The 24,676-nt window shown below is 44.3% G+C and overlaps 1 protein-coding gene across 2 annotated transcripts in view; it reads left to right on the top strand.

Annotated features, from left to right (window-relative positions):
* The window catches only part of KCNT1 (potassium sodium-activated channel subfamily T member 1), a 55,936-nt gene extending 49,510 nt beyond the window's left edge, over positions 1–6,426 (top strand). The window contains exons 15-16 of one of the 2 annotated variants that reach the window (XM_060270274.1): positions 5,505–5,589; positions 6,159–6,426. In XM_060270274.1, the coding sequence (XP_060126257.1) occupies positions 5,505–5,589; positions 6,159–6,279 (206 nt within the window). In that variant the 3' untranslated portion in view covers positions 6,280–6,426. Of the gene's footprint in view, positions 1–5,504; positions 5,713–6,158 lie in introns of those variants that run through there. The other variant, XM_060270273.1, reaches the window with a different exon arrangement.
* Positions 6,427–24,676: the final 18,250 nt, after the last annotated feature.

Genomic DNA, 24,676 nt, shown 5'->3' with positions numbered 1-24,676 from the left:
TTTGGGCTTAATCTTACCTCCGAGAAGTGAAGCTCCGAGTCCTGACCCGGCAAGCGGCAGATTCTTCCGAACAAAGTTAAAGGTTTCCATAAAGTAAGTGGAATTTTGATTATGGACTCTAAATTCATTAATTGGAAAAATAGGAGAGACTTTAAAGAAACGGAAGTCGGTCTCTTCCTAATGGAAAACTGGGAGGCGCTTTAAAAAATCTTAAGCCGAACGACGAAAAGTATTTGGAATTGTGGACCCGAGAGAAAGAAAGACTTTTTCGAACCCTCTCAACTCCCGAGTCCGGCACCCCTTGAGGTACAGCATTATCAAGGGGGAGAGTGCTTTGACAGCTGTCAAAAGCTGTCAAACTGTCAAAAGACCGGGTGGATTTATTGCACTGTTGTGATTAGTAAAAATTGACTGAAAACGTGGTAGAATTATTTAATATTGGAACTAAGAATGGATTTGTGATTGAATCAAAAGACAAAGGAAAAGAACAGCCAAAATGGAGTCGATCGTCTAAGGAAGGAATTTTCCAGCACCCTTTGTTCTCCACCTCCTGTTTGTCTGCGGTTAGGAAAAGTATGAAAACAAAGTACTCTCGAGCCTTCCAGGAGGCTGTGCTAAACTATCTACAAATATGGGAGGACATTTACAAGGAACGGCAACATCCCAATTCACCAGCAGCTGAGGTTGAAGTCCAAGTCCAGGACTTAGAGGAAAATTTGAATTTGGAGACTGTGGAGATTGAGACTGGATGCCAGGAGAAACAATTTGATGAAAATTTTAAAGAGGACTTGGACTATAAAAAATATGCTTGGGATGAAGCAAAGCATGGACTTCAAAAGGAAGAAAAACAAGCAGAGCAAGAAAATGAGAAGCAAAGGAACTTGAGGTTTAATGGACTTGAAGATCCTGGAGGGGTTGGAATGTGGGGTGATGTCAGTGAGGAATGGGAAAGACAGGGGCAGAGGGGGACAAGGGCCTGGAGACGGATATGGGAAAGAATGGGCGTGGGATGAAAATGTTAGTTAAAAGTTTTACTTTTAGTTTTTGAAAGACGGTTTTCGAAATTTTGGCCTGTTAACGGAAATGCTAATCCAATTGGGGGAAAAGACTTAGGGAGAGGAGATGGAGTGTAAAAATGAAAGAAAATAAGCTGGGTTTTCTGGAGGGAGGAATAAGAACGGCTTAGGAAAATATTTAAGCTAATGTAATATTTAAGCCAGGTAATGTAAATATTTAAGCCAGGTGGCGCTGTGGGTTAATCCGCAGAGTCTAGGGCTTGCTGATCAGAAGGTTGGCGGTTCGAATCCCTGCAACGGGGTGAGCTCCCGTTGTTCGGTCCCAGCTCCTGCCCACCTAGCAGTTCGAAAGCACGTCAAAGTGCAAGTAGATAAATAGGGACCGCTCCAGCGGGAAGGTAAACGGCGTTTCCGTGTGCTGCTCTGGTTCGCCAGAAGCAGCTTTGTCATGCTGGCCACATGACCCGGAAGCTGTCTGCGGACAAACGCCGGCTCCCTTGGCCTATAGAGCGAGATGAGCGCCGCAACCCCAGAGTCGGACACGACTGGACCTGATGGTCAGGGGCCCTTTACCTTTACCTTTTAAATTTTTGTAAGTTAAGTTAGGTTCTAGGCAGAAAGCTGCCTACTCTCCTCTCCTTACTCTGAGATACTCAGTGGCAGGGAGTGCTCGGAAGGGTGAGGAGGGGATATAATGGAACCTTGGAAATGCTGTGCCCTACAGGTTCCTCTTGTGGCAGGAGGGGGCCTGTGGGAGGGCAGCACGGAAAAGGTGGAGGATTGAGTTAATATTATAAGAAAAGGATTTTAAACTGAAATAGAAAACCCGCCATAAGCTTTTAGATTTTGTTTAGGGAAAACCAGGAGGAAGACTATCGAGGAAGTCACAATTATAAGGTTAAGATAATAAGAATTGGGGAGTTAAAATTCTCCCCTATTATTGTTATGTGTATATTTGTTTAAGTATGTTTATGAAAGAGCTGGGGGAAACCAATCCTCAGAGCTCCTCCATTCCTGTCCCTTCAGTGGCAGGGGGGGGGAAGAGGGGGGAGGAGGGAGGGGGGAGGTCAAACCCAACTTACAATGGACCCCCTTTGATTCTCAAAGCGCACGGGTTTCACTGGTGGCAGAGGTGGACCAGTGGGTGGAGGGAAAACGAAGGGACAGTGTTGTATTGTATGTTTGTGTAGTTGTGTAGTTTGTTTAGTTTTGTTTGAAAATTAATAAAAAATTATTATAAAAAAAAATCTATTGCACCTTCTGCTGGGTTCTAGGCGAAGAATGATGGATCAAACTGCAGAGAGAGAAATCTGAGCTGGGCATTAGGATGGACTTCCTCACTGTATAGGCTGGTTCACATATGCATGTTATTGTTTCTCAGAATCCCATTGGCTCTCATCTCATCATCCTGTGCTTGTCGAGCTGGCTTTTGTCATAATGCTCCTCATTTTCAGGGTCACACTCTGGGAGCACCAAAATGAAGAAACCAAGGTCCTGTCAAACCCGCCGTTTCAAGTACAATGTGAATAGTTATGGATAAAGATTCCCAGCTTGGTTGCACTTGGACTCCAGCTCCCATCACTCCCAGCCAGGATGATGGGAGCTGTTGTCCAACAACTTCTGGAAGGTTGCAGCACCCACATCCCTGGCCTCAAATGAGTCTTCGTGGATATTAATAGGACTGTGCATGTACCGTGTTTCTCATATTATAAGACATGTCTTATATTTATTTTTTCCTCAAAAAAACACAATATGGCTTATTTTCAAGGGATGTCTTATTTTTTTCCTTCTCCTCCTGCCGCGGCCGGCATTGCTGCTGCACCTATCACTATGTCTTATTTTCGGGGTATGTCTTATATTCCTTGAATGCTTAAAAATCCTGCTATGGCTTATTTTATGGGTATGTCTTAAAATATGAGAAACAGGGTATGTTTGATATAGTCCCACAAGTTGCACATAATTTGGCATCCTTGAGAATCTCTGCTCCAAATTAAGGTTATAGTCCTCAAATTCTTGAGGCTTGAAAGTGCCTGGGCAGGTTTCAGTAGTCAGAGCAGAGGAGCAGAGCTAAGCAAATACTATACGCCAACAGTGAGTTTAGTTTTCAGAGTGTCAATCCCTTACCTCATTCCCCCAAAAGTATTTGTTTGTTTATCATCATCTGTACTTTTATTTATTTATTTTAATTAAAGGTGGAATACAACATATGAGAATAATATAAGCACAAAAACATTCTTAAAACATCAATGAATATTAATTGGTTAAAAGTGAAGATTCATTTTATAATGCTATAAAAATAAAACAATGTTTGCACTTTTGTGTGTTTATTAAAAATATAAGTCACTGCAATTTTGCTTACAAAGTTCTATAATGTAAGGCAGTAATATCCCTCATTTTGTGTATATAAGACTGGGGCTAAGAGAGAGAGGGAGGGTATTAGACAACCCCATGGGTTCATTTGTAGCCCTTCTCCAATTAAAGTCTTCCACAGCATACTAGACGCAACAAACTTGTGCTTTCACAGGGTCACCAGGGAACGCATTAAATATCCAGATGAAGGGCTAAAATCAAGGTTTTTCTCTTTTTCTTTTTCTTTTCTTCTTTTCTGCTTGATTTAAGTAATTTCCCTGAATTTAGAGATCCTTCTATCCATATCTATAAATGGGACAACACTCATTCATTTCCCAGTGAATGTCCAGAGCTGGGGTAGCCAGTGCAAGCCAGCAGCTCCATTAGACCCACAGAGATTTACTATCTGGCCTTGAGCATAGCCTTCAATTCCAAAGATTCCCCTGCCGCCGCCGTCGCCACTGCCGCCCACCTTATGCACCTCCTTATTGCACTTGGTTCTAATGGAACTGGTCCTGCCAGTGAAGTGAATAGAGAAGCCTTTCTTAGAGCGACGCCTTCTGAAAGCGTCACAGATGTGTGTGTCAAAAGGTGTTCCAGGCATTCATACAATGAATTTCTGCAGAGAACAGATGGGAATATGGGACACACACAGAGATGCTCAGAGTCGTTTGGGGGCTGCCGTCCATTAGGCCTGGTGCAACAGAAGGCAAGGAGGCCAACAGCAGGTGGCGCCAACTCCTTCTAGTTTGTCCCCATTCTCTTCCCTGCCAGGCTCTACATAGACAATGTTGAGACTAAGGAAGTGGAAGCTGACAGGGCTGCCCTCTGGGGTGGATGTAACCAAGAAGTCCAGCAGCTGGAGGGAGGGCTGGCTGAAGTTGGTGGGGCAATGTGTGAACATTTCACACAGGCTCCGCCTGAAAGGAATTCATATGCCCCAAATTTATCCATCTGACAAGCAACCAACATCTGACAAGCATTTCTGAGCATGCTCCCATGGCCTGCCCCTCCGACGTGTGCCCCTCCTTTCCATCACTCTGTTTTTCATGCATGCTTCTGTTGTTGTGGAACAACCAGATTCTTTGTGGAACACCAGTTTCTCAGATAGGTTGCAGAAAGCCAAGCATACCCACTTCCAAGGGGAGAAGATGCTGCTGCATAAAGCCATGTTTCATCAGTTTGAGTGGGGTTGTGCTTGGTGTTTTAAACCGGAGCAGAGGTGGATAACCTTTCTTTCCTCCTCCTCCTCCTCCTCCTCCTCCTCCTCCTCCTCCTCCTCCTCCTCCTCCTCCTCCTCCGAATACCAGAGGCTGCATTCTTTGGGGAGCAGCCTTCTGAGGGCCACATGCCCATGGTGGGTGGGATCAGGGGCAAAAGTGGGTGGAGGAAATAATATAAAGTTCACTTTCTACACACTCATCCATCCATCTCAATCCTCCCACCAGGCAAGGACACAATATAGCCAGGCAAATGACACTCAAGTGGGTGGGGTGCAAGGCAATGCCCGTGGCCAGGGGAGAAGGAAAGTTGCTAGAGATCTGCCATTACACCTCTAGCCTAGTTTAGGAGGTGGGGAGCATTTTTCAGCCCAAGAGCTGCGTTATTTCCTGGGAAGCTTTCCAGAGGCTGCATGTCAGTGGCGGGAAGGGACAGACACAAAAGTGAGTGAAGCAAGGAATGCAGATTTTGCCTTCCATACAGCCGGATAATTTCTACACCCACTGTCCTCCATCCAAGCAAGCAAGGGGTATTATCAAAGGACACATCCCAGCCAGGGAAAAACACCCCAGGGGGATGCAAGGCAGGGCTAGTGAGGGGTGTGGCATGAGAAGAGGGGTGTGAGGTCTGGGAAGAATTATGGGGGTCAGGTCAAGTGCTACATTTGGAGTGCTACATTTGTGCTCTGGTCCTGAGGTTCACCACACCTGAGCTAAGGTCAATCCCAGAACTGTTCCTGGGATAATAATGGCTATTGCATGCTGGAAACCTGCATGCCTCAAAATACTATGGCAGGTGGGCAGGTCAGAATTTTTTTCTTCTTGTAGTTGTGATTTAAACACACCAAAGGGCTCAAAGGTTTGCCATTTTTTACTAAAGGATTTGCTGTTTTACCAGTCCTCCCCGTATTTCTTGCAGACGAAATGAATGACCATCAGAACACACTGTCCTATGTTCTCATCAACCCTCCTCCAGACACACGCCTGGAACTCAACGACATTGTGTAAGTACATTTGATGTGGTTGACTGAAACCATTGATGGTGTAAGTTGAATAGATGGAACACCTTTCATATCTGGCTCCATGAGTTCTATGTGGGTAAAACGGCTGGGGTGGACCACTGGAAGAAGCAGGGTCTTCTCAGTGGTGGCACCCCAGTTCTGAAACTCCAACCCTGTTGAGATTATTCTGGCAACATGGTAAGGCTTATTTATTCTTCCAGGCCTTTAGCTGGATAATTTGTTGCTATCCATCTTACTGCTTCATTTACAATATTTTGGGTGGTATTCAGCTAGAAAATGAACTCCACTTGCCCAACAGGACTCTTCTCCCCTCCTTTCCTCACATACAACCTATCGCCAAATTTAGGGGGTGCAAAGGGGAGAGGAGAGTTGTTCTGCTCACGCAAAACACTACATAGCACTGTGTTAAATACAACCCAATGTAGTTGTGGTTTTGATTTTGCTTTCATGGTGTGTTGTTATTGTTACCCACCCTGGGTTCTCATGAGAGGAAGGACTGGGGCACAAGAAATAGAATAACATAACAGCAATGCATAATAATTTCTCCCTAGGTATTTAATACGACCCGATCCCTTAGCTCATGTCGAAAATGAGACCCACAGTCGAAAGAGCAGCTGCAGTAACAAGCTGGACCCTTGTAGCCCCGAAACGAGAGATGAGACGCAGCTGTAAGAACCTCCCTCCTTTTGCACGGACACTATTGCCTCCCCCTCTTGTCCATGCATGGAACTATAACAGAACTTAATGTATGAACTTTGCTGAAGGGGATGGACAGTTTTCTGCAGGGACTGAAGATGAGCTCCTCATCGAAAAGACAAAGACAACCGCTTGGTTGGGGATCCTGACTTCAGCTCACCAAGTGACCCACAGGGCACTGAGAAAAAGTCACATTCCCTCCCCCCCTCCCCAACCTGGCTTTGTGTCTCCCCAAAAAATGCTTCCAATGGAAGGTCCTGAGTGTTTCAGAATTAAAGGAAACATGGTCCAATCGAAGACATGGATGATTCGTACAAGTCTCAGTTTTGATCATTTCTTTTTAAAATGTTTTTTGGGGAGAGGGAAGGTGGGATGAGTTTTTAAAAATGTACCAAAACTATCTTCATTCTCATAGACTGGAGGGTTTCCACAGGTGATTGTTGCACCAGGTGCTTCAACCACCCATTTAGTCCAGAAGCACGGCCACATTCTGTACAAAGCAGAAGAGCTTCAAAACTGAAAACAATGAAGCATCCCAGTGGTGGTTACTTATGATTTGCTAGTTATCTTATCCTCTAGACATGTGTTGCCATGTCCTATAAGAGGAAATCTGGTAAACACAAGGAATCAGATTAGAGTGGTCATAACTGTCATGAGAATTGGCTGTAACCATTTGCTGAAGACTCAAGACGTTCATTTGGGTAGAATTGTTTACAGAGGGACAACAACTTCATTGTTGGATAAGCGCTGTCAAGCTGCAGGGAGCCTTGGCTAAGTATGTTATTGAGTTATCTTCCTTGAGTTAGGAATGCACCTCTCCATTGTGTCTATTCCCATCCTATAAACCAGGAATGGGGAGCCTGTGGGCCTTCAGATGCTTTTTGGCTTCCATCAGCTCCAGACAGCATGGGTAGCAGCCTATGATGTTGGGAGTTGGAGTCTTGACAGTGTATGGAGGTCCACATTTTCTTGAAACTGATGAATTGGTGACCAGCCGTGATGTAATTTAGAGGCATTTGTCTGAGAGGAGATGGAAGTCTGCTAGTAAACCTGCTAGACTCAAAAGTGGTGCTTGGAGTGGTGTGTGTGTGTGTGTGTGCGTGTGTGTGTGTGTGTGTGTGTGTGTGTGTGTGTGTGTGTGTGTAAGGTTCTAAGAATGATTATCTGCTGTTCATCTCCTCCACTGCCTCTACCTCTTCATGGCCTGAGTGGTGGTGGTGGGATAGTTCTCCCATATATAATGCTGCTGAGTGGTGGGTGGTTGTTTAAAAAATAATAATTACCAACAAGTCACCAGTGAGGGGTCAGGAAACAGTGACTTTGCTCTGGTTTGGCTTCAAGCAAAACACTACTAAACCTTAGGTTACGTAAATACAATCCTGTTAACAACACCACAACGTAACAGACGGTTTTTGACTATGTAACTTCTATTTCAAACACAATTCAACATATAATATCTCACAAAGTGTAATTCCATAGACCAACACATCATGCAAACAGAACATATCAAGAGAAATCAAAGTCCAGTGGATGACCAGGAGATAAAGTCCATTCAATTCCTAAACTGGCTTCATGACAACACCACATAGCCAGTGAGGTTTTGCTGCAGGATGACATCTAAAGGCAAATCAGAGTAAGGTTCATGCTTTCTGCACTCATTCTGTTGATTTGTGGGTAAGGTTGGGGAGGTCAAGTTTGGTTCAGTTTGCAGTTCAAAGCGAATTTACTTTGTCTTTTCTGAACAAGTAAACCAAAACTCAACCATCATTTCAACTTCTCTACCTGAGGGTACAGATGGGAGGAAAACCTAGCAAATCAGCAACTCCTAAAACAATATGAGAAAGGAAACACAACTGGCCCTTCAAAATTCATACGGCTCTAAATTTTGCAATGCATATTTCTAGGTAAAAATTTACAAAAATGCACATATTAGGTAAAAGTGTGCCTTAAAATGAATCTGTTGGTGAAAATACCATACAAAACTGTGCTACATTCAGAGAAATGGCTTGCAAAAAATGTTAAAACTGCATTAGATTTTTTTATATAGGATAAATTCACACTAAAATATGGAAGGATTTTCATGAGGATTAAAAGTTCACAAATTACTGCAGAAATGTGGACACTGGGGAAAATGAGAACCCTGAGCGAGTCAATATTGGAAGTTATAGATGATGCCCAGCAGCACCTTAGAGCGAAATTGCCACCATTGCCAAAACTATAATGGTAAATAAACAAACCAGCATTTGTTAATGTTGTTGGGACTACAACACCCATAGTTCCTGAATACTGGCCATGGTGGCTGAAGCTGATGGCATGCAACAACATCTGGGGCACTACAGATTTTCCATCCCCTATTTTTCAGTGTACGTTCCTCAATGTCATCAGAGTCTACAAAAAGCCAAAGGAGAGATGTAATGTTGCAACAGTGGAATATTCCATTTGGTTCTAACTTGGTAGTGTTTTCTTTTCCTCATGAGTGAAACTAGAGAGACAGTACTCTGTCACACCATGACTAAAATCTGATGTAGGGCCAGAGAAAGTAGGGCCAGAGAAAGTTCCTTTGGGGGACCAGATCCAGCGGCTACTGGGGTTGTGGGGGGAGAAATTTAGTTCAGTACACATTTAAAGGGGAGCCTACCTAATTAGAAAAGGCGGGTGGCGCTGTGGTCTAAACCACTGAGCCTAGGGTTTGCCAATAAGAAAGTCGGCGGTTCAAATCCCTATGACGGGGTGAGCTCCCGTTGCTCAGCCCCAGCTCCTGCCAACCTAGCAGTTCGAAAGCACGTCAAAGTGCAAGTAGATAAATAGGTCCCGCCTGGCGGGAAGGAAAATGGCACTGATGTGCGCTGCTTTGGTTTCGCCAGAAGCAGCTTATTCATGCTGGCCACATGACCCAGAAAAACTGTCTGCGGAAAATGCCAGCTCCCTCAACCAGTAAAGTGAGATGAGCGCCACAACCCCAGAGTCGTCTGCGACTGGACCTAACAGTCAGGGGTCCCTTTACCTTTACCTGCCTAATTAGTACTCCTGAAACAATATATGAATCAAACTGGAGCAATCCTTCAGCAATTGCACACCTCTGGATTTTGCAATGCACTTCCTACGGCCAAGCAAGCCATACAGTATATCTTGCTGATAGGATAGAATGTGCATTAAAAATACTTATGTTAATAAAAAAAGGGAAAATGCATTATGTTAGAGGGAATTAAGTGCAATGTATTTGGAGAAATTCACAGGATAATGTTGATGAATTTTCATGAGGACTTAAAATAATAATAATAATAATAATAATAATAATAATAATAATAATAATGCACAAATTGAGGCAAAAATGTAGAGAACTGAACTTAAGATTGAAAAATGAGAGAAACCAAAATTAATAGATTTGCCCATCCCTCCCTGTTTTCCATCCCTGATTTTGTTTGTTTCTCATTCTAAAGGACCAACATGACTTAACAGAAGAGAAATTCATTGCCCCTCTTCCCTCCCCCATTTGATGAAGCAGCATCTAAAATTAGAGTGATGGCATTATGGTGGTTTCATTTTTTTTCCCCTATCAATCTTTATATGAAACAGTACTTGCTTAACACATCTCACCTTAAACATTTTTCATAGATTACTTCTACAGTATAGTGTAAATTTACATCTAATGAGACATACAAAGAAAAACAATGTATTTAGCAATGGCTGATGGACTACTGAATTCAAATGTTTAATTTTTCTATTACTTTCAATCTGAAGACATATGTAAAATAAATATTTTATTTTTGTAACTGTCCTGCCAGCGGACATTCATAAAAAGGAAGAATATTTATCTACAAAATGTTCTGTCAAGGAAATGTATTCTTGGCTTACTTGGGTATCATTTTAATGATATGAGCAAATTTGTTCTGTTTATGAAATTATATACAGGTGACTCTCAACTTATGCTGGGGTTATGCTCCGGGGATTGTGCCTAAAGCCAAAATTGCATATAGTAGAAAAACATTGGGTTCAATGGCAGATGGGATTGCCAACATCCCCCCCCCCATCTACACCTGCCCCCTTTCCACCCCCTTATTTTATTTTATTTTTTTAATTGCCAAGTGTATAAAGCTAAATGTGCCTAAGTTGCAAGTTATCTGTAATTTTTCCAAATATATGGGAGGGTGATTATTTATATAAGGAGAGTTTATCAATTTATACCCCTATATCACAAACAGAAAACTTTGATCTTGAAGAACTTTTTCAGACTGTAGAGATGGTATTTATTATTTTATTTGGACAAAAAAAACGATGGCAATAAAATAAAATAAAAATGTTCAAATTTTAGGGTGATGTTTTGAACTCTAAATTGCAATGTCATAAATGTGAACTTAAAATACCGAGAGTTGGGGGAATGAGAAACTGAGCACAGTGAAATTGACATATTCATCCATTCCTTTTTGAAAAATGGAACCAACTTCCATTGAGGGAAGATCACAGACTCATCACCTTTGACAAAGTTTTACTTTGGTAGCAAATGAGTGGGTGGGGGAACCCACTGAGCTACTTATTAGATTTGGCATCAAGTTCAGCCTTTGAGCTTCCTTCTTGCTCCCCAACATTTCCTGAAGGGCTTTCATAGGCAACCACACAGTCCTCCCTCATATCAGCTGAGTCGGCCTCCTTATGCTCACCTGGCAAGCTTGTGTTTTCCTCTTCAGCCAGAAGGGGGAAACTGATCTGGCACATTTTCTGAACCAAAGGGCAGCTTGATGTGACAGTTGCAGCCTCTTCATATCCACCCCCTTGAACGCTTGAAAAAATCATGTTGCTGCAGCTCTTATCAGACGTAGGAAGCTCCAGCAGCCACAGATTCTCATCTGTCTTGACGAGGAGGCCGATAGGAGTGTCATAGCAGGAATTCAGATCCGTTGCTTTGGAAGATGAACCAACACCATCCTCTTTACCTTCTGCAAAATGTGGATTGGCAGTGCCAATGGCAAAAGACTCTAAAGGCGCTTCTGCATCCAGAATTTCTTCACTCAAGCTTCTGAGGCTCACACCCCTTGGAGGGTACATGTCCACTCTGCTGTCAACCACCATCTTAGTGTCTAATGTCCCCACAACCCCCAGGCTCCTATCCTGACCTTTTAGAATCAATTGCATGGTGTTCTTAGTTGGCGGGAAGAGAGTGGCAAGTGCTGTTGTGCTGGCCAGAGGAGGTGTCTCTAAATCACCTTCACTCTGCCCATGATGAGGAATTCCACAGGAAGGGTAATGGGCTGACAAAGGGATTGGTTGCCAGACGTCTTCCAACATCGACCTCTCAGCATTGTGATGCAGACCAAGGGTTGCTTCATGTTCTGCAGGATGAAACATAAAATTAGGGATTGTATGTTTCTTTCATTTGTTTATGATGTTCCAGGTTTTCCAACTGATAAGGAGATGCACACAATCTCCTGCTCCTGCCTCTCAATCACATTTAATTAGGAAATTAAACCCTAAACTCCTCTTCTTTTTGGAGAGCAAGAGCCAAATGGCCGTTGGTCTTGAGTACAAGGCCAATGGTGGGGTGGGAATGGGGCTCATAATCTCAGTTCCCCTTCTAATGTACTGTATTTAGGAAGTAGAGGCTGATGATGGACATGAATGTAAGAACACCATAAGACAGGCATCCCCAAACTTCGGCCCTCCAGATGTTTTGGACTACAATTCCCATCTTCCCCGACCACTGGTCCTGTTAGCTAGGGATCATGGGATCATCTGGAGGGCCGCAGTTTGGGGATGCCTGCCATAAGAGCCTGCTGGAACAGGCCAATGGCCCATCTGGGTCCAGCATCTTGTTCCCTCGGTGGCCAACCAGATGCCTGTGGGAAACCCAGAAGCAGGACCTGAACACAAAAACACACACACCCTCTGTGGTTTCCAGCAACTGGTATTCAGATGCATTGTTGCCTCCAGATGCGGAGGCAGAGCATAGCCGTTGTGGCTAGTAGCCACTGAAAGCATTATTCTCCATGAATTTGTCTATCCAGCCATCCAACCATAATCAAAGAATTAATCAAATAAATACAGTCATACCTCAGTTTAAGTACGCTTCGGTTTGAGTACTTTCAATTTAAGTACTCCGCAGACCCCTCTGGAACGGATTACTCCGCTTTCCATTACTTTCAATAGGAAAGTTTGCTTCAGGTTAAGTACACTTCAGTTTAAGTACTCCGCGGACCGTCTGGAATGGATTAATCCACTTTCCATTACTTTCAATGGGAAAGTTCACTTCAGGTTAAGTACAGACTTCCGGAACCAATTGTGTACTTAAACCGAGGTACCACTGTATTCACATGCATCTCAATATGGAGAATGTGTTGTGGCTCCTGAAAACACCTCCATAACCCCTTATCTCTTCCTTTTCTAGTCATATGTCTGGTAGGGGGGGGGAATACATGTTGTAGTGACATTGCATATTGCATAATGATGCCACATCATGCACCTCATTTTAACCAAACATTATCAGAGGAGGATGAGCCAGGGCTGCTGTTGTGGTCCATGGACATATACTCCCTGTTTTTCTCCATGCTGCTGCTAAACTGTCCCACTTGAAAAAGGATAATGCATGCTCAATGTTACCTTTCAGGCGGACTTTGTCAGTGGAAGACCATTGGGTAGCTTTATCTAGCCTTCTGGAGATCCTAGGGGTGGTGCTCTGTTGAGTGTGCCACTTCTGAGCTCTCCAGTTCTGGTTGGACTCCTCTCTGTCACTTCTATGTTTCCATATTTTTGTGGTGGTGGGTGCATTCCTTGACAAGGAAATGTCTGAGCCTTGTTGCTGGATCCCAGCTTTTCTATGTTCAAGAACTCTTCTGGCCTGTGTAGTATCCAAGCATTGGGAGTTGCTCCCTCCTTCCTCTGGATATTGTGCAAGGCTGTAATCCTCTGACTGGCTGGGCACAATGGAAAGGCAAGAAGTGGAAGTCATGCCACAGTATGGAGGGCTGTGTAGATCACCTGGTCGCTTCCTCTGCTGTTTTCTTCTGCCCTTGCTTGGCAAGGAGGAATAGCCTTTGGAATAAACATCAGTCTTCCAGGATGACTGTTTGTTTGTGGTTGGGTGCTTAGGATGGCTTCCCTCTTTGAAGCGTTCTCCATACAGTTTCTCCTCAGAGACTTTTCTGCATCTACGAGATGTGCAGCCACCCTGGTATTGATGACTAGGACTTCCAGACATTGACATGTTCTTCTTCTTTGTTGCCAGCCAACTATGGGTAGTAGAGAAGTTCAATCCACTCTGAGCCAACTCTTTTCTCTTGGAAGGGGTCTTGTAAAACATTGAACAGTCTCTCTCCAACTTTAGAGCACTTCCATCTGGAAAATCTATATGGACCAACGCTTCGGAGTCCTGAACTCCACCAAGCTGAGTCTCTGGGTGTGATATCTGTCCATCCAACTGGTGATCAGCTCCTTCCCTCAACTCTGAAAACATGAAAAGCCAGAGAGAGAAAACGCAAATCCTACATTACAAATACAGGTGACACATGGAATGCACAATAAAAATTAACTTGAGAAATTTGTTTGGAGTGCTCCGTTAACCAGAGGCCCTCAGCCGCATTTCTATCTAACCCTGGTCTGTCTGTCTCTCTGTCCATTTCTCTCTCCATGACAGTGAAGAAGAGGGAGAGAAGGGAGTAGCAGAGAGAAAGAGAAGAGGGAAAGCTGGACAGAGGGAGGTTCCACAGATTTTTGGCTCTTGCTCTGCCCATCAATGGCTTCGACCACACCCGCCACCAGCATGCAAACCCTTGACTGATTGCCCCCAACATAAAGTAACCTTGACAGACACAGTCACCAAACCCTGAACTACATGAACCTGATTTATTTATTCAGCTTGTTTCATCCAGGAAAATCTGCTGGTAAAGATACAAGTCATTTCCACACCATATATTTAAAACACATGACTTCCCCCACACACCACAAAAAAAAAGAATCCTAGGAACTGTTGGGAAATATAGCCCTGTGAGGGATAAACTACAGTTCCCTGGATTCTTTAGGAGAAACCATGCGCTTTAAAATGTATGGTGTGGAGGAATCAATAGTATAATCCAATGCTTACAAGTCGTAAATGGTTTCTCTGTTCTGTGTTGGTCACTCACCATGTTCCTTCCACTCCATCTGATGTAAAGTTGCATGCTGGATGGATGGGCAGCAGGATTCTGTACCCCTCTTTGCAAATGATTGCTCCTGACTGCTATGGGCCCTGGTGCATCTAGAGGCGTCATTCACCCTGTTGATACATTTCCTGTGTGCCAGACAGCAAGGTAGGCTGTCTCCTTTCTCATGGAGAGTTACAACGGTTTTACCCACAGGATCCGTCGATAAAAAGGCAACCACTGGCCTCTTGGGTACAGATTTGGCCTGTCCCAAATCTTGTGCTCTACAGGTTCCACAGAAGCAGCCACAGAAGGGCAATCTAGCAATGTGGCCCCCTTCAGAATGGCTTGCAGCATTCTCCATGATGGGAAAACTGAAAGGTTTCAGTGGGTCCACATCTGAGGTCCTCTGTTTGCTCGAGGATGATTTGGTCGGTTTCTTTTTGGAGGGTGGTTTGTCTTCAGTCTGCTTTGCATAGGGGGTGCAGTTACAATATCTGGGAATGCAGCAACAGATGACCAGGCCTGGAATCAAACCAACGAGGAGTCCTCCTGCACCCATGGAGATAAAGCATGGTAGAGATGAATGGTCAGCTTCATGATCTGCAATTTATTTTGTCTGCTTTGTTCTATTTGCATCCCAGGCTTCCTCCAAGAAGCTTACTGTGGCATGCATTGGGAAGGGAACTTCCCAATGCATGCCAATGTCAGGCTATCTTTCCATCAAGCTCAGTATTGTCTGGATCCGAAGTTGGGAAGACCTGGCCTGTGGCTTCATACAGCCTGCAAGCAGATTTCATCCAGCTCACAGGGTGCCCTCCCACCCATCAGGAAATAAACAAAGCACAAGGACTTTGACATTGTGCAAAGTATGAAATCCCAGCTATTCCTCTGTAAAAAAAGATCTTGGGAGTGGTCTGTAGCTCAGTAGCAGAGCATCTGCTTTGCATGCAGATGGTCCCAGGTTCAATCCCTGGCTTCTCCAGGTAGGGCTGGGAGAGACTCCCTGCCTGAAAGCCTGGAGAACCACTACTAGTCTGTGTTGACAATACTGCCCTAAATGGACCAACAGCCTGAGTTGGCATTAAGGCAGTTTCTTATGTTCCTATCTGATGCAAGAGCATCAAAGCAGAAGGGAAAATGTCCCAGTGGGGTGGGGTGGGGTGATGGACTTGTCCTCCTTCCAATTACACAAAAGGTGCCTATTTGTTTTGAAGTTGGATGCAGGCAATGTTTGGAATGCGACTACATTTTGAAATCTTAAGCTGTAAATAACTGTAAGGCGGGGTGTGCATTGGCCTTGCTTATGTTCTTCTGCATTGTGTCCTTTGCACAGTTCAACTACATTTAAAGAAAAAGCTATCCAACACTGTTTAGCAAACTTTGTAAAAAATAGTTTAGTCAGAAAATGATGGTTACAGGAATGGTGATTCTGCTACTGTTATTGGTGGGATTGCAGCATTTAGGTGACTAAGTTAATCAATTGACAGTGTTTTGATTTATCAAAAGGTCCAGCTTCCAAACATGTGCTTAAATAACATTTACCTAGAAAGCCATAAAAAAAGCTGAGGTTCCGTAGAGTTGATGGCGGGAGGGGTGTGGTTGGGGATGGAGCAGGAGACAGAGAGGCACAATCTCCAAGCCTGATGCTCGTCACTTGGTGTCCTGCAAAGTTGGGGGGTCTATCACAAACAATATCATCGAGATACTGGATTTTGGCCATCAGTGGCTCCATAGATCTTGCCAGTTGGCAATTGCACTCCCATGGGTTTTTGTGAAGAAATAAGAAGTTTATAGAACCTGGAAGGATGGGCAAGACAGTCAACCTGTTTTGGAACAGTAGAAGATGTCTGAGTGTTTGCAAAGGCTGAAAAACCTCATGGTTGATGAACATGATTTTGTTGCTTGATAAGTCCAGTTTGGTCAACAAAGGCAATCCATAGAAAGTGTCCATTGGAAGATACTGGATCAAATTAGAAGACACAACCAGTTCATCCAGCTTGGCCAGGCTTTCAAATGTTCTTGGAGGAAGGTATGCAATTCTGTTGGCCCCAAGGAAGAGTTTGCTGAGTATTGGCATCTCTGAGAACCATGACCTTCTCAATATGTCCAAACTATTGTTGGTCAGAATCAATTCATCAAGGAGCAGAAGACCTGAGAAAGCCATTGGCTGAATCATGCAACTAAGGAGGTGGTTATTGCTGAGATTCAATACCCTCAGGTGGTTGGCATGAATTGTGGAAAAGGTGTGGTTGGTCAGGGATGAAACTCGGAATCCAGTGATTGACAGGAACTGGAGGTTGGAGAATTTTGTGAAGGACAGCGGAGGAATCTCACTAAGGCTCCCATGACGTAGATGTATCTTCTCTGTGTAACTTGACAAACCTACTAAGACTGAATACAGGGGAAAGGGTGGGAGAGGGTGGGGAGACACTTAGACAGAAATCTACAAGGCAAAGCAACATTCGGACTTACGACTTCTTACTGGAAATACACAAAATATGGTAAACTCACATTCTGCACTGAGGGAAGCAGGATTCTGCAGTTTGCATACATCAAGCAGAAAAGGCAAATGTGCTTCTCTTTTGTTTTGTTTTATTTATTACATTTGCATTCTGCTCTTTCTCTCAGGATTATCTACATCAGAGGTAGGCAACCTGTGGCTCTCCAAATCTGGCCAAACTACATATCCCATCACCCTTGATCATTGGCCATGCTGGCTTGGGCTGATGGGAGTTAGAGTACCCCAGGTTCCTGAACCCTGAGATATCTATGTCTATATCATTAGTTCCTCCCTCACCCATTTTATCCTCATAACAACCCTGTGATGTGTGTTACGATGTGTGTGGCTGGCACATAGTCACCAAGGATCACAATGGCTGAATGGCAACTTGAATCTAGGCTTCCCTATTCCTAATCCAATACTCCAGCCATTGCACCACACTGGATCTCATGGTAATAGTTTTTGAAGTCCAACCACCACTAATAAAATGTATTGTAGCAAAATACTCTTAAAATGTGCATCTTGAGAGAAAATGTTTATTTTAAATGTAGTTTAATACAGAAATTGGTCAGAGCAGACTTACGAGTAGACACAAATGGAATTGACACAGCCCCCAAATAGACTAATATGCCCATGCTTAGGCACCACTGTTGCCGTATTTCAAAAAGTAAAAATCAGGACACCCTGAAAGTTGTTGACTTCTTTTCTTTTCTTTTTTATAAAATCACCAACAAATGCATTTTTTTTCAATTGACTTGCCTAAGATCCAGGACAAAGCACCACATTTAGGAAATTCCCCCCAGACGTCAATTCTGCCTTTGAAATTCTAGTAATGTCCAGGAAAATCCAAGTGCATAGCAGCCCCAGGCACTAGATAAGGATAGTTGGTGCCTTGCAGAACGGCTTAGCCCACAGGTGGGGAGCCTCAGGCCTAGAGGGCAAATGTAGTCCTCCAGGCCTCTCTACTTGTCCTTTGGAACTCTCCCCAGGACACATTCTCTCTTCTTCCCAGGCCACACCCGACACTGGCCTTTCTTCACACCTTCCTTGAATGGCTGGAACATCCTTGAACTCTGATAATGCTTCTTGCTTGCCTGGATGGAGGCTTTGGAGAGGCACATGAGTGTGTGTAGAAACTTGCCTACTGTACAAAGGTAAAAGTTAAATGCATTGCTCTGCCCACTTTTGCATCTGGCTGTGCTCACCACTGACAGAAGGCTGCCCAGAAGGAAACATGTCCCACATGCTAAAAAAAATTTCCCCATCCCCGACTTATCCACTGAGACAGTTACAGGAATTGAGGGAAGGAGGAAGTGGAAGCATGGGTTTGAGTGGGGCAGACTCACCTTCTGAGAGTGCTGAGACGTGCTCACATTTTGCTGCAGATATAGAGCAGTACTGACACCGGGGAGGACAGAACAGGGCAGCTTCCTTGGAAAGCAGCAGCAGCTGCAATGCACCGAACACCACCATACCTGTTCAGTACAAAGCAGAGTAAACTCAAATCTCTTTTGGAGTCCCTTCAGAGAGTCCCTTTGGTTCCCAGGAGTGATGGTGCTGGCATAAGGAGGAGCTGCAAAGTAGACTCTCTTTGTCCATGGAGGCCGCTCCACTGGAGTGAATGGGGAGCTCCCCACACCAGCCTTAGTCAGGCCTCAGCCAGCCTTCTAACTTTCAGCCCATCCCAGGGGGTAGAACAACCTGCCAGCTTCCTCCTACTTAATCTCAGTGTTGCCCTTGTAGAATGCAGTGGGGAGGAGAATGGGAGCAAAACCAGAATTAGTTGGCTCCATGTTAATGGAAGACAATCTTACTTGGCTACAAGTGATCACCAAAGAAAGAATAAAGAAATGTTGGTACGCCTGCCTCCTACCCCTGCCCCACCAGTCCCAGGGGACACTAGCCACCATTACTTTCTGTGACCTTGGACTTCTGACCTCAACAAGCAGTAGTGTCCCAGCAGGAGTTGAAAAATAATGTCCCAGGTCTCAATAACAGTACAGTGATACCTCAGGTTACAAATGCTTCGGGTTACAAACGCTTCAGGTTACAGACTCCGCTAACCTGGAAATAGTAAAGGTAAAGGGACCCCTGACCATTAGGTCCAGTCGTGACCGACTCTGGGGTTGCGGCCCTCATCTTGCGTTATTGGCCAAGGTACAGCTTCTAGGTCATGTGGCCAGCATGACAAAGCCGCTTCTGGTGAAGCAGAGCAACGCACGGAAATGCCGTTTACCTTCCCGCTGTAGCGGTACCTATTTATCTACTTGCACTTTGACGTGCTTTCGAACTGCTAGGTTGGCAAGAGCAGGGACCGAGCAACGGGAGCTCACCCCGTCGCGGGGATTCGAACCGCCGACCTTCTGATCGGCAAGCCCTAGGCTCTGTGGTTTAACCCACAGTGCCACCTGCGTCCCTCAGGTTAAGAACTTTACTTCAGGATGAGAACAGAAATCGCGCCACGGCAGTGTGGCAGCAGCGGGAGGCCCCATTAGCTAAAGTGGTACCTCAGGTTAAGATCAGTTTCAGGTTAAGAACGGACCTCCTGAATGAATTAAGTTCTTAACCAGAGGTACCACTGTACGGAAAAGCACAACTCATCCCTCAGACTAGTGCCATCTTAAACTCAGTCTACATACACAAGGAGGCAAATCAGAGTAGGCTGGATTATATGACTTTTGCCTTAGCTGTGGGGAATATCATTTTTGCAAGATAGCATTATGTAGGAAAACTTCCCTATATATTAAACACAGCAGGGAAATGGGCAGGATAAAAACTTTGCTCCTGGCATGCTGGATTTTTTTTTACTGACGGGGATTATTATGTGTGTGTGTGTGTGTGTGTGTGTGTGTGTGTGTGTGTGTGTACTGTGTGTGTGTGTGTACTGTGTGTGTGTGTGTCTGTGTGTGTGTGTGTCTGTGTGTATACACATATACATACATACACAAATGACTTGCCCTCATGTAGACCACATATGCACCCCTAACTTAATGTATGTTGGGCTTGACTCCCCCTTCTTCAAAGAATGAGACCAGAAACCAGGATTCAGAGTGGGGGGAAGGATTGTCCTCAGGGCCAGCCCCAAAAGCATCTAACATACTCAAAGGAGTCATGGAACCAGCACCCCGTCTCAAAGACATCACATTGAGGACTGCATCTCAGAAGCTCCAGTGCAATTGGAGTCTATACCACTCTATAAATGTCTATTGGAAGACACTGCCCCCCCCCGTTAAATGAATAGGCCCCTCTCAGTGAAGGGGGAACCACCTACTGAGACAGGGCCTTGGCTCCTGTATAAAGCGCAGTCCAAAAGTAACAGGTGCTGAAGCAACATCTGAGCTCTGCTCTTATGAACAGTAGTATTCGGCCTAAGACCTGTGTGAAGTTGTCCAAGGTACCCTGGACTCTGCTGAGGTCAATGCTTCCATCAGGACAATGTAGCCCTCAGTATCATCTGGCTCTTTGCACGCTTCTGGTCACCCACTCTTGCTCCCTGGGTCACCTACTCTGATAATTACATACGCTTCTGGTTCATGTGTGTATGAGAGAGGTCAAGAAGGGCTGGGGTGTCACAGAGAGGGGGGGGGAAGTAGTATTCTTGTAGTGCTCAGACTCCTCCCACTTTTATGTTCTGGTTTCACCTACCATTGGTTGTGGCTCCTGACTGGCTTTTCCTACAAGGCCACAGCCCTTCCTAGCTTTGGTTGCCCATCCCTGTCATAATGTAGTCAATTGTCTCCCAAGAATCATGTCACCCACTTATATACATTCATTTTTAGAGCTTTATCTTGGATTAAAACTCTATAATTTTGATACACATCCTGGGGGGCTGCATTTATTGGACCAAGATGGACAGCTCTCTCCATACGTTCAAACAATATCTAGATATGAGTGTTTTAAAACGAATACTGCAATAACTTACAACTTTTCCTCGGAGGTACCCTGGGTTTGGCCATTGCAAACTTCAGATCCGCTATATGATGGAGATCTCGCAAATGCCAGAATATTTATGTCTCTCTGAGATTCTGCAAGTGGACCAGTCATCCGGATTTAAGGTTCATGATTGATGAACAATTGCCTGAACAAACCAAACAACTAAAACACTTAACATTGGAGATGAAATATGTTGAATGCAATGGCCACATCCACACAATATTATTCTACTTTAAATAATCATAGCTTTCCACAAAGAATCTGGGAAACTGTAGCTTGTTCGGGGTGCTGAGAGTTGTTAGGGGGCCCCTATCCCCTCACAAAGCAACAATTCCCAGAGTTCCCTGAGATGAACAGGGGCATCTAGTAACTCCGGGCCCTCTTAAACTACCAGTGGCATAGCATGGGTGGTGCCAGGGGGGGGCATTGCCCCAAGCGCACAATTGGAAGGGGGCCGCAAACCAGGCACCCCCCACAGAGATCCCTGTTGCTTGCTGTCCATGGCCCTTCCCCACCTGCCTTTTGGCGGCGAAGGCAGGGAACACAGAAGGTGAAGAGCACCCTCTGTGCCACACTGCTGCCTGGCACATGAGGGCCTGCCTGATGGTGAGAGCTGGGTGAGCATGCTCCACCCCCCACTAAGCGCGCATGGGTGTGCACCTGTCCCAGGCACAGGCAAACAGCACCACACCCCTGCAAACTATACTTCTCAGGGTTCTTTACAGGAAGGCATGGCATTAAAGTGGTATAGTAAGTGCTTTTAATATACGGTGCAGATGTGGCCACTATCTTACCAGCAGTGTAGTAGTCCAATGTCCCACTGTGTTCAATGAGGTTTAGTCCTAGGCAGCGATGGGCGAACTTGTCAATTTGAGGTTTCTCGTTTTTCTAGGCTGCAAATGAGTTCACCCTGATTTTTTTCACACCAGTTTGCATTCATTAAAACAAAAGGTTTGCACACAAATTTGCCATTTGTACATATTTTTCCCCCACCCCATTGCCCCACAGTGTACACTTTGGGATAGGGTTTTTTTTGGGGGGGGGTCTACATTGAAAAGGTTGAAGTGTGAATTTTGAAGAATTAGCTGTGCCTACTCTCAGTAAAAGGTAATGGAAAGCAACCCCAACTTCCATCAGCTGCAGGCAGCATGGCCAAAAGTCAGGGTTGAGATCCAGCAACATCTGCAGAGTCAGTGCCCTTCTTCCATTAAGTTGCAGCCAGGGGCAACATGAGTTCAAATTCCCACTCATCAGTGACGCTCATAACATAACCTTAGACCAGTCACTATCTCTCACCCTGACATGGGATAATCTCTTGTAATCTGCCCTGAACTGGTTGGATGATAGGCTGGGAGCATATATTATATTACTTCCCTTAAACAGGACACTATACTTCTTTTGATGCAGCATAGAATTGCATTAGTTTTTTGTTTTCCTGTTGCTTCACACTGTTGACTCATGTTAAGCTTGTGGCCTACATCATAGCTGCCAAGTTTTCCCTTTTCTCGCGAGGAAGCCTATTCAGCATAAGGTAAAATCCCTTTAAAAAAGGGAGAACTTGGCAGCTATGGCCTACAAAAACCCCTAGGTCATTTTACAAGCCAGGAGTGAAAGCCACCATCCTGTATTTTTGCATCTGATGACTGCCGCCGAAGGCTTAAAAACCTTACATTTGTCTCTATTGAAATTCATTTTGTTAGTTTTAGTCTAGTTCGCCAGTCTCTTAAGGTCATAGTGCATCTTTTAACAAGGTATCAAGCTACATTTCATTCCTCTGCCACCTAATCTGAATGTGCATTGCTTTGTTTTAACTTTGAATGGATGCCTCTTTAAGAAAAAGGAACCCATTCAGGATAAGAAATGATGAAAAGAAGCAGATTTTCAGCCAGATTTTAGACACAAAAATGAACTATGAATCAGAATACTAGTGGTGGATATTGTGCATTCTTTGTTTTTATTAAACACAAGATATTTGTCTCCTAACACACTATATATATCTATATTAATGTATATCTATATCTATGTGCATTTCTTCATCATGGAAGCATGCTAACAGATATAAATTAAACATCTCCATTGTAAAATACATCCTGCATTACAAAACATCATAAAATATCAAGTAAATAAGCAACAGTGTTTACTGAGCCCATGTGAATATAAAATGGATTATGTGTCTATTGACTATGGCTGACAATTGAACAGAGTAGACTGCATGCTTAACATGGTAGACCACAGCATATACTTAAAGCACTTTTACACAACTTTAACAATCATGGCTTCCCCACCCCCACCCCAAGAAACAGCCTTTTGCTAAATAATTTGCCCCTGCTTGAATTTCACCAGAAAATAGCAAGTCTTGAACCATCCCAACACAAAAGAAAATTTGCAAAGAGGATTTCTGTGTACAGTATAAAGACTTCTGTCAATGCAGCTTATCAACTATACCACAAGTCAATAATTTAAGTGCCAACAATATCACATGCTTAAATTAACATGTGATGTCAACATGCATCAAAAGATCACACAGTGCAAACCAAATAAATATTTTGGTGGCTTTCTGGATGGTGTTTTTGCCATGGATACAAAATATATTTCCAATAAAGGTAAAGGTAAAGGGACCCCTGACCATTAAGTCCAGTCACTGACGACTCTGGGGTTGCGACGCTCATCTCGCTTTACTGGCCGAGGGAGCCGGTGTACAGCTTCTGGGTCATGTGGCCAGCATGACTAAGCCGCTTCTGGCGAACCAGAGCAGCGCACAGAAACGCCATTTACCTTCCCACCGGAGCAGTACCTATTTATCTACTTGCACTTTTTTGGCATGCTTTTGAACTGCTAGGTTGGCAGGAGCAGGGACTGAGCAATGGGAGCTCACCCCATCGCAGGGATTCGAACCGCCAACGTTCTGGTTGGCAAGCCCTAGGCTCTGCTGTTTAGACTACAGCACCACCTGTGTCCCTTTATATTTCCAATAGTCAACTTAAAAAAAAAAGGATATTTCCAATAGTCAACTTTAAAAACAAAAACAAAACCCAACAACCTCTGCTAAACCCTGTATTTCCTGGTTTGGGAATATAAACTTCAGGAATTAATCACATAACTGTTTCATGTACCTGTTTGTTAAAACCTAAATAGGAGCCTTGAAGGAAAGACAATCAGGACCTGGACCCCAGTACTCAGGGAGAGGGAGTTAACCATTTGCACCACCACCTACCATGCTGCAGCCCTGGTGAAATGCTTTCCCACTCCAGAAGCGCTTGGAGAGAAACTGCCATTGATAGCAGCACTGGGCATAACATTAGCTAAGTTCATATCCAAGAGGATATTGTATTAGGTACATAGCTCAGATTTGCATGAGTGATTTGAATGAGTAGATACCCACCACTGTGCTGATCTCACAGACACAGACTCCGCTGTTCAGAGGAGTCTAGTCACAGTGCCTTGTCCGCATGCCCTCCCCCTGCCAAACTCCCACTGATGGTCATTGCAAGGGGCAGGCAGGATCACCAACTACATTCAACACACCAAGCATGCCCCATAAATCTTATTTTAGTAATGCTGAGGTTGGCCAAACCTCACTGTCCATTCTGAGGGTAGTTTTGGAAGGGTGCCTGATGAAAAACTGAGCCTGCCAAAAAGCCACATCACAAGAAACATCATGAAAGTTGAATTGAAGCTGCTCAGCATAGGATGTCTCACCATCAACATGGCTTGCAGAATGCCTCCAAGATATTCTAGAATGGCATTGTGAGGAATTGTGTGTAGCTTCCGAAGCCCTCTTTTCCATGAAACGACAGGAAGCATCCTCTTTTACCAGTGTCAGATCAGC

Source organism: Zootoca vivipara, chromosome Z (genome assembly GCF_963506605.1).
Source record: "Zootoca vivipara chromosome Z, rZooViv1.1, whole genome shotgun sequence".
NCBI classification, from domain to species: Eukaryota; Metazoa; Chordata; class Lepidosauria; order Squamata; family Lacertidae; genus Zootoca; species Zootoca vivipara.
Note: the sequence above shows the minus strand (reverse complement) of the source record. Positions and strands in the feature narration are given on the sequence as shown.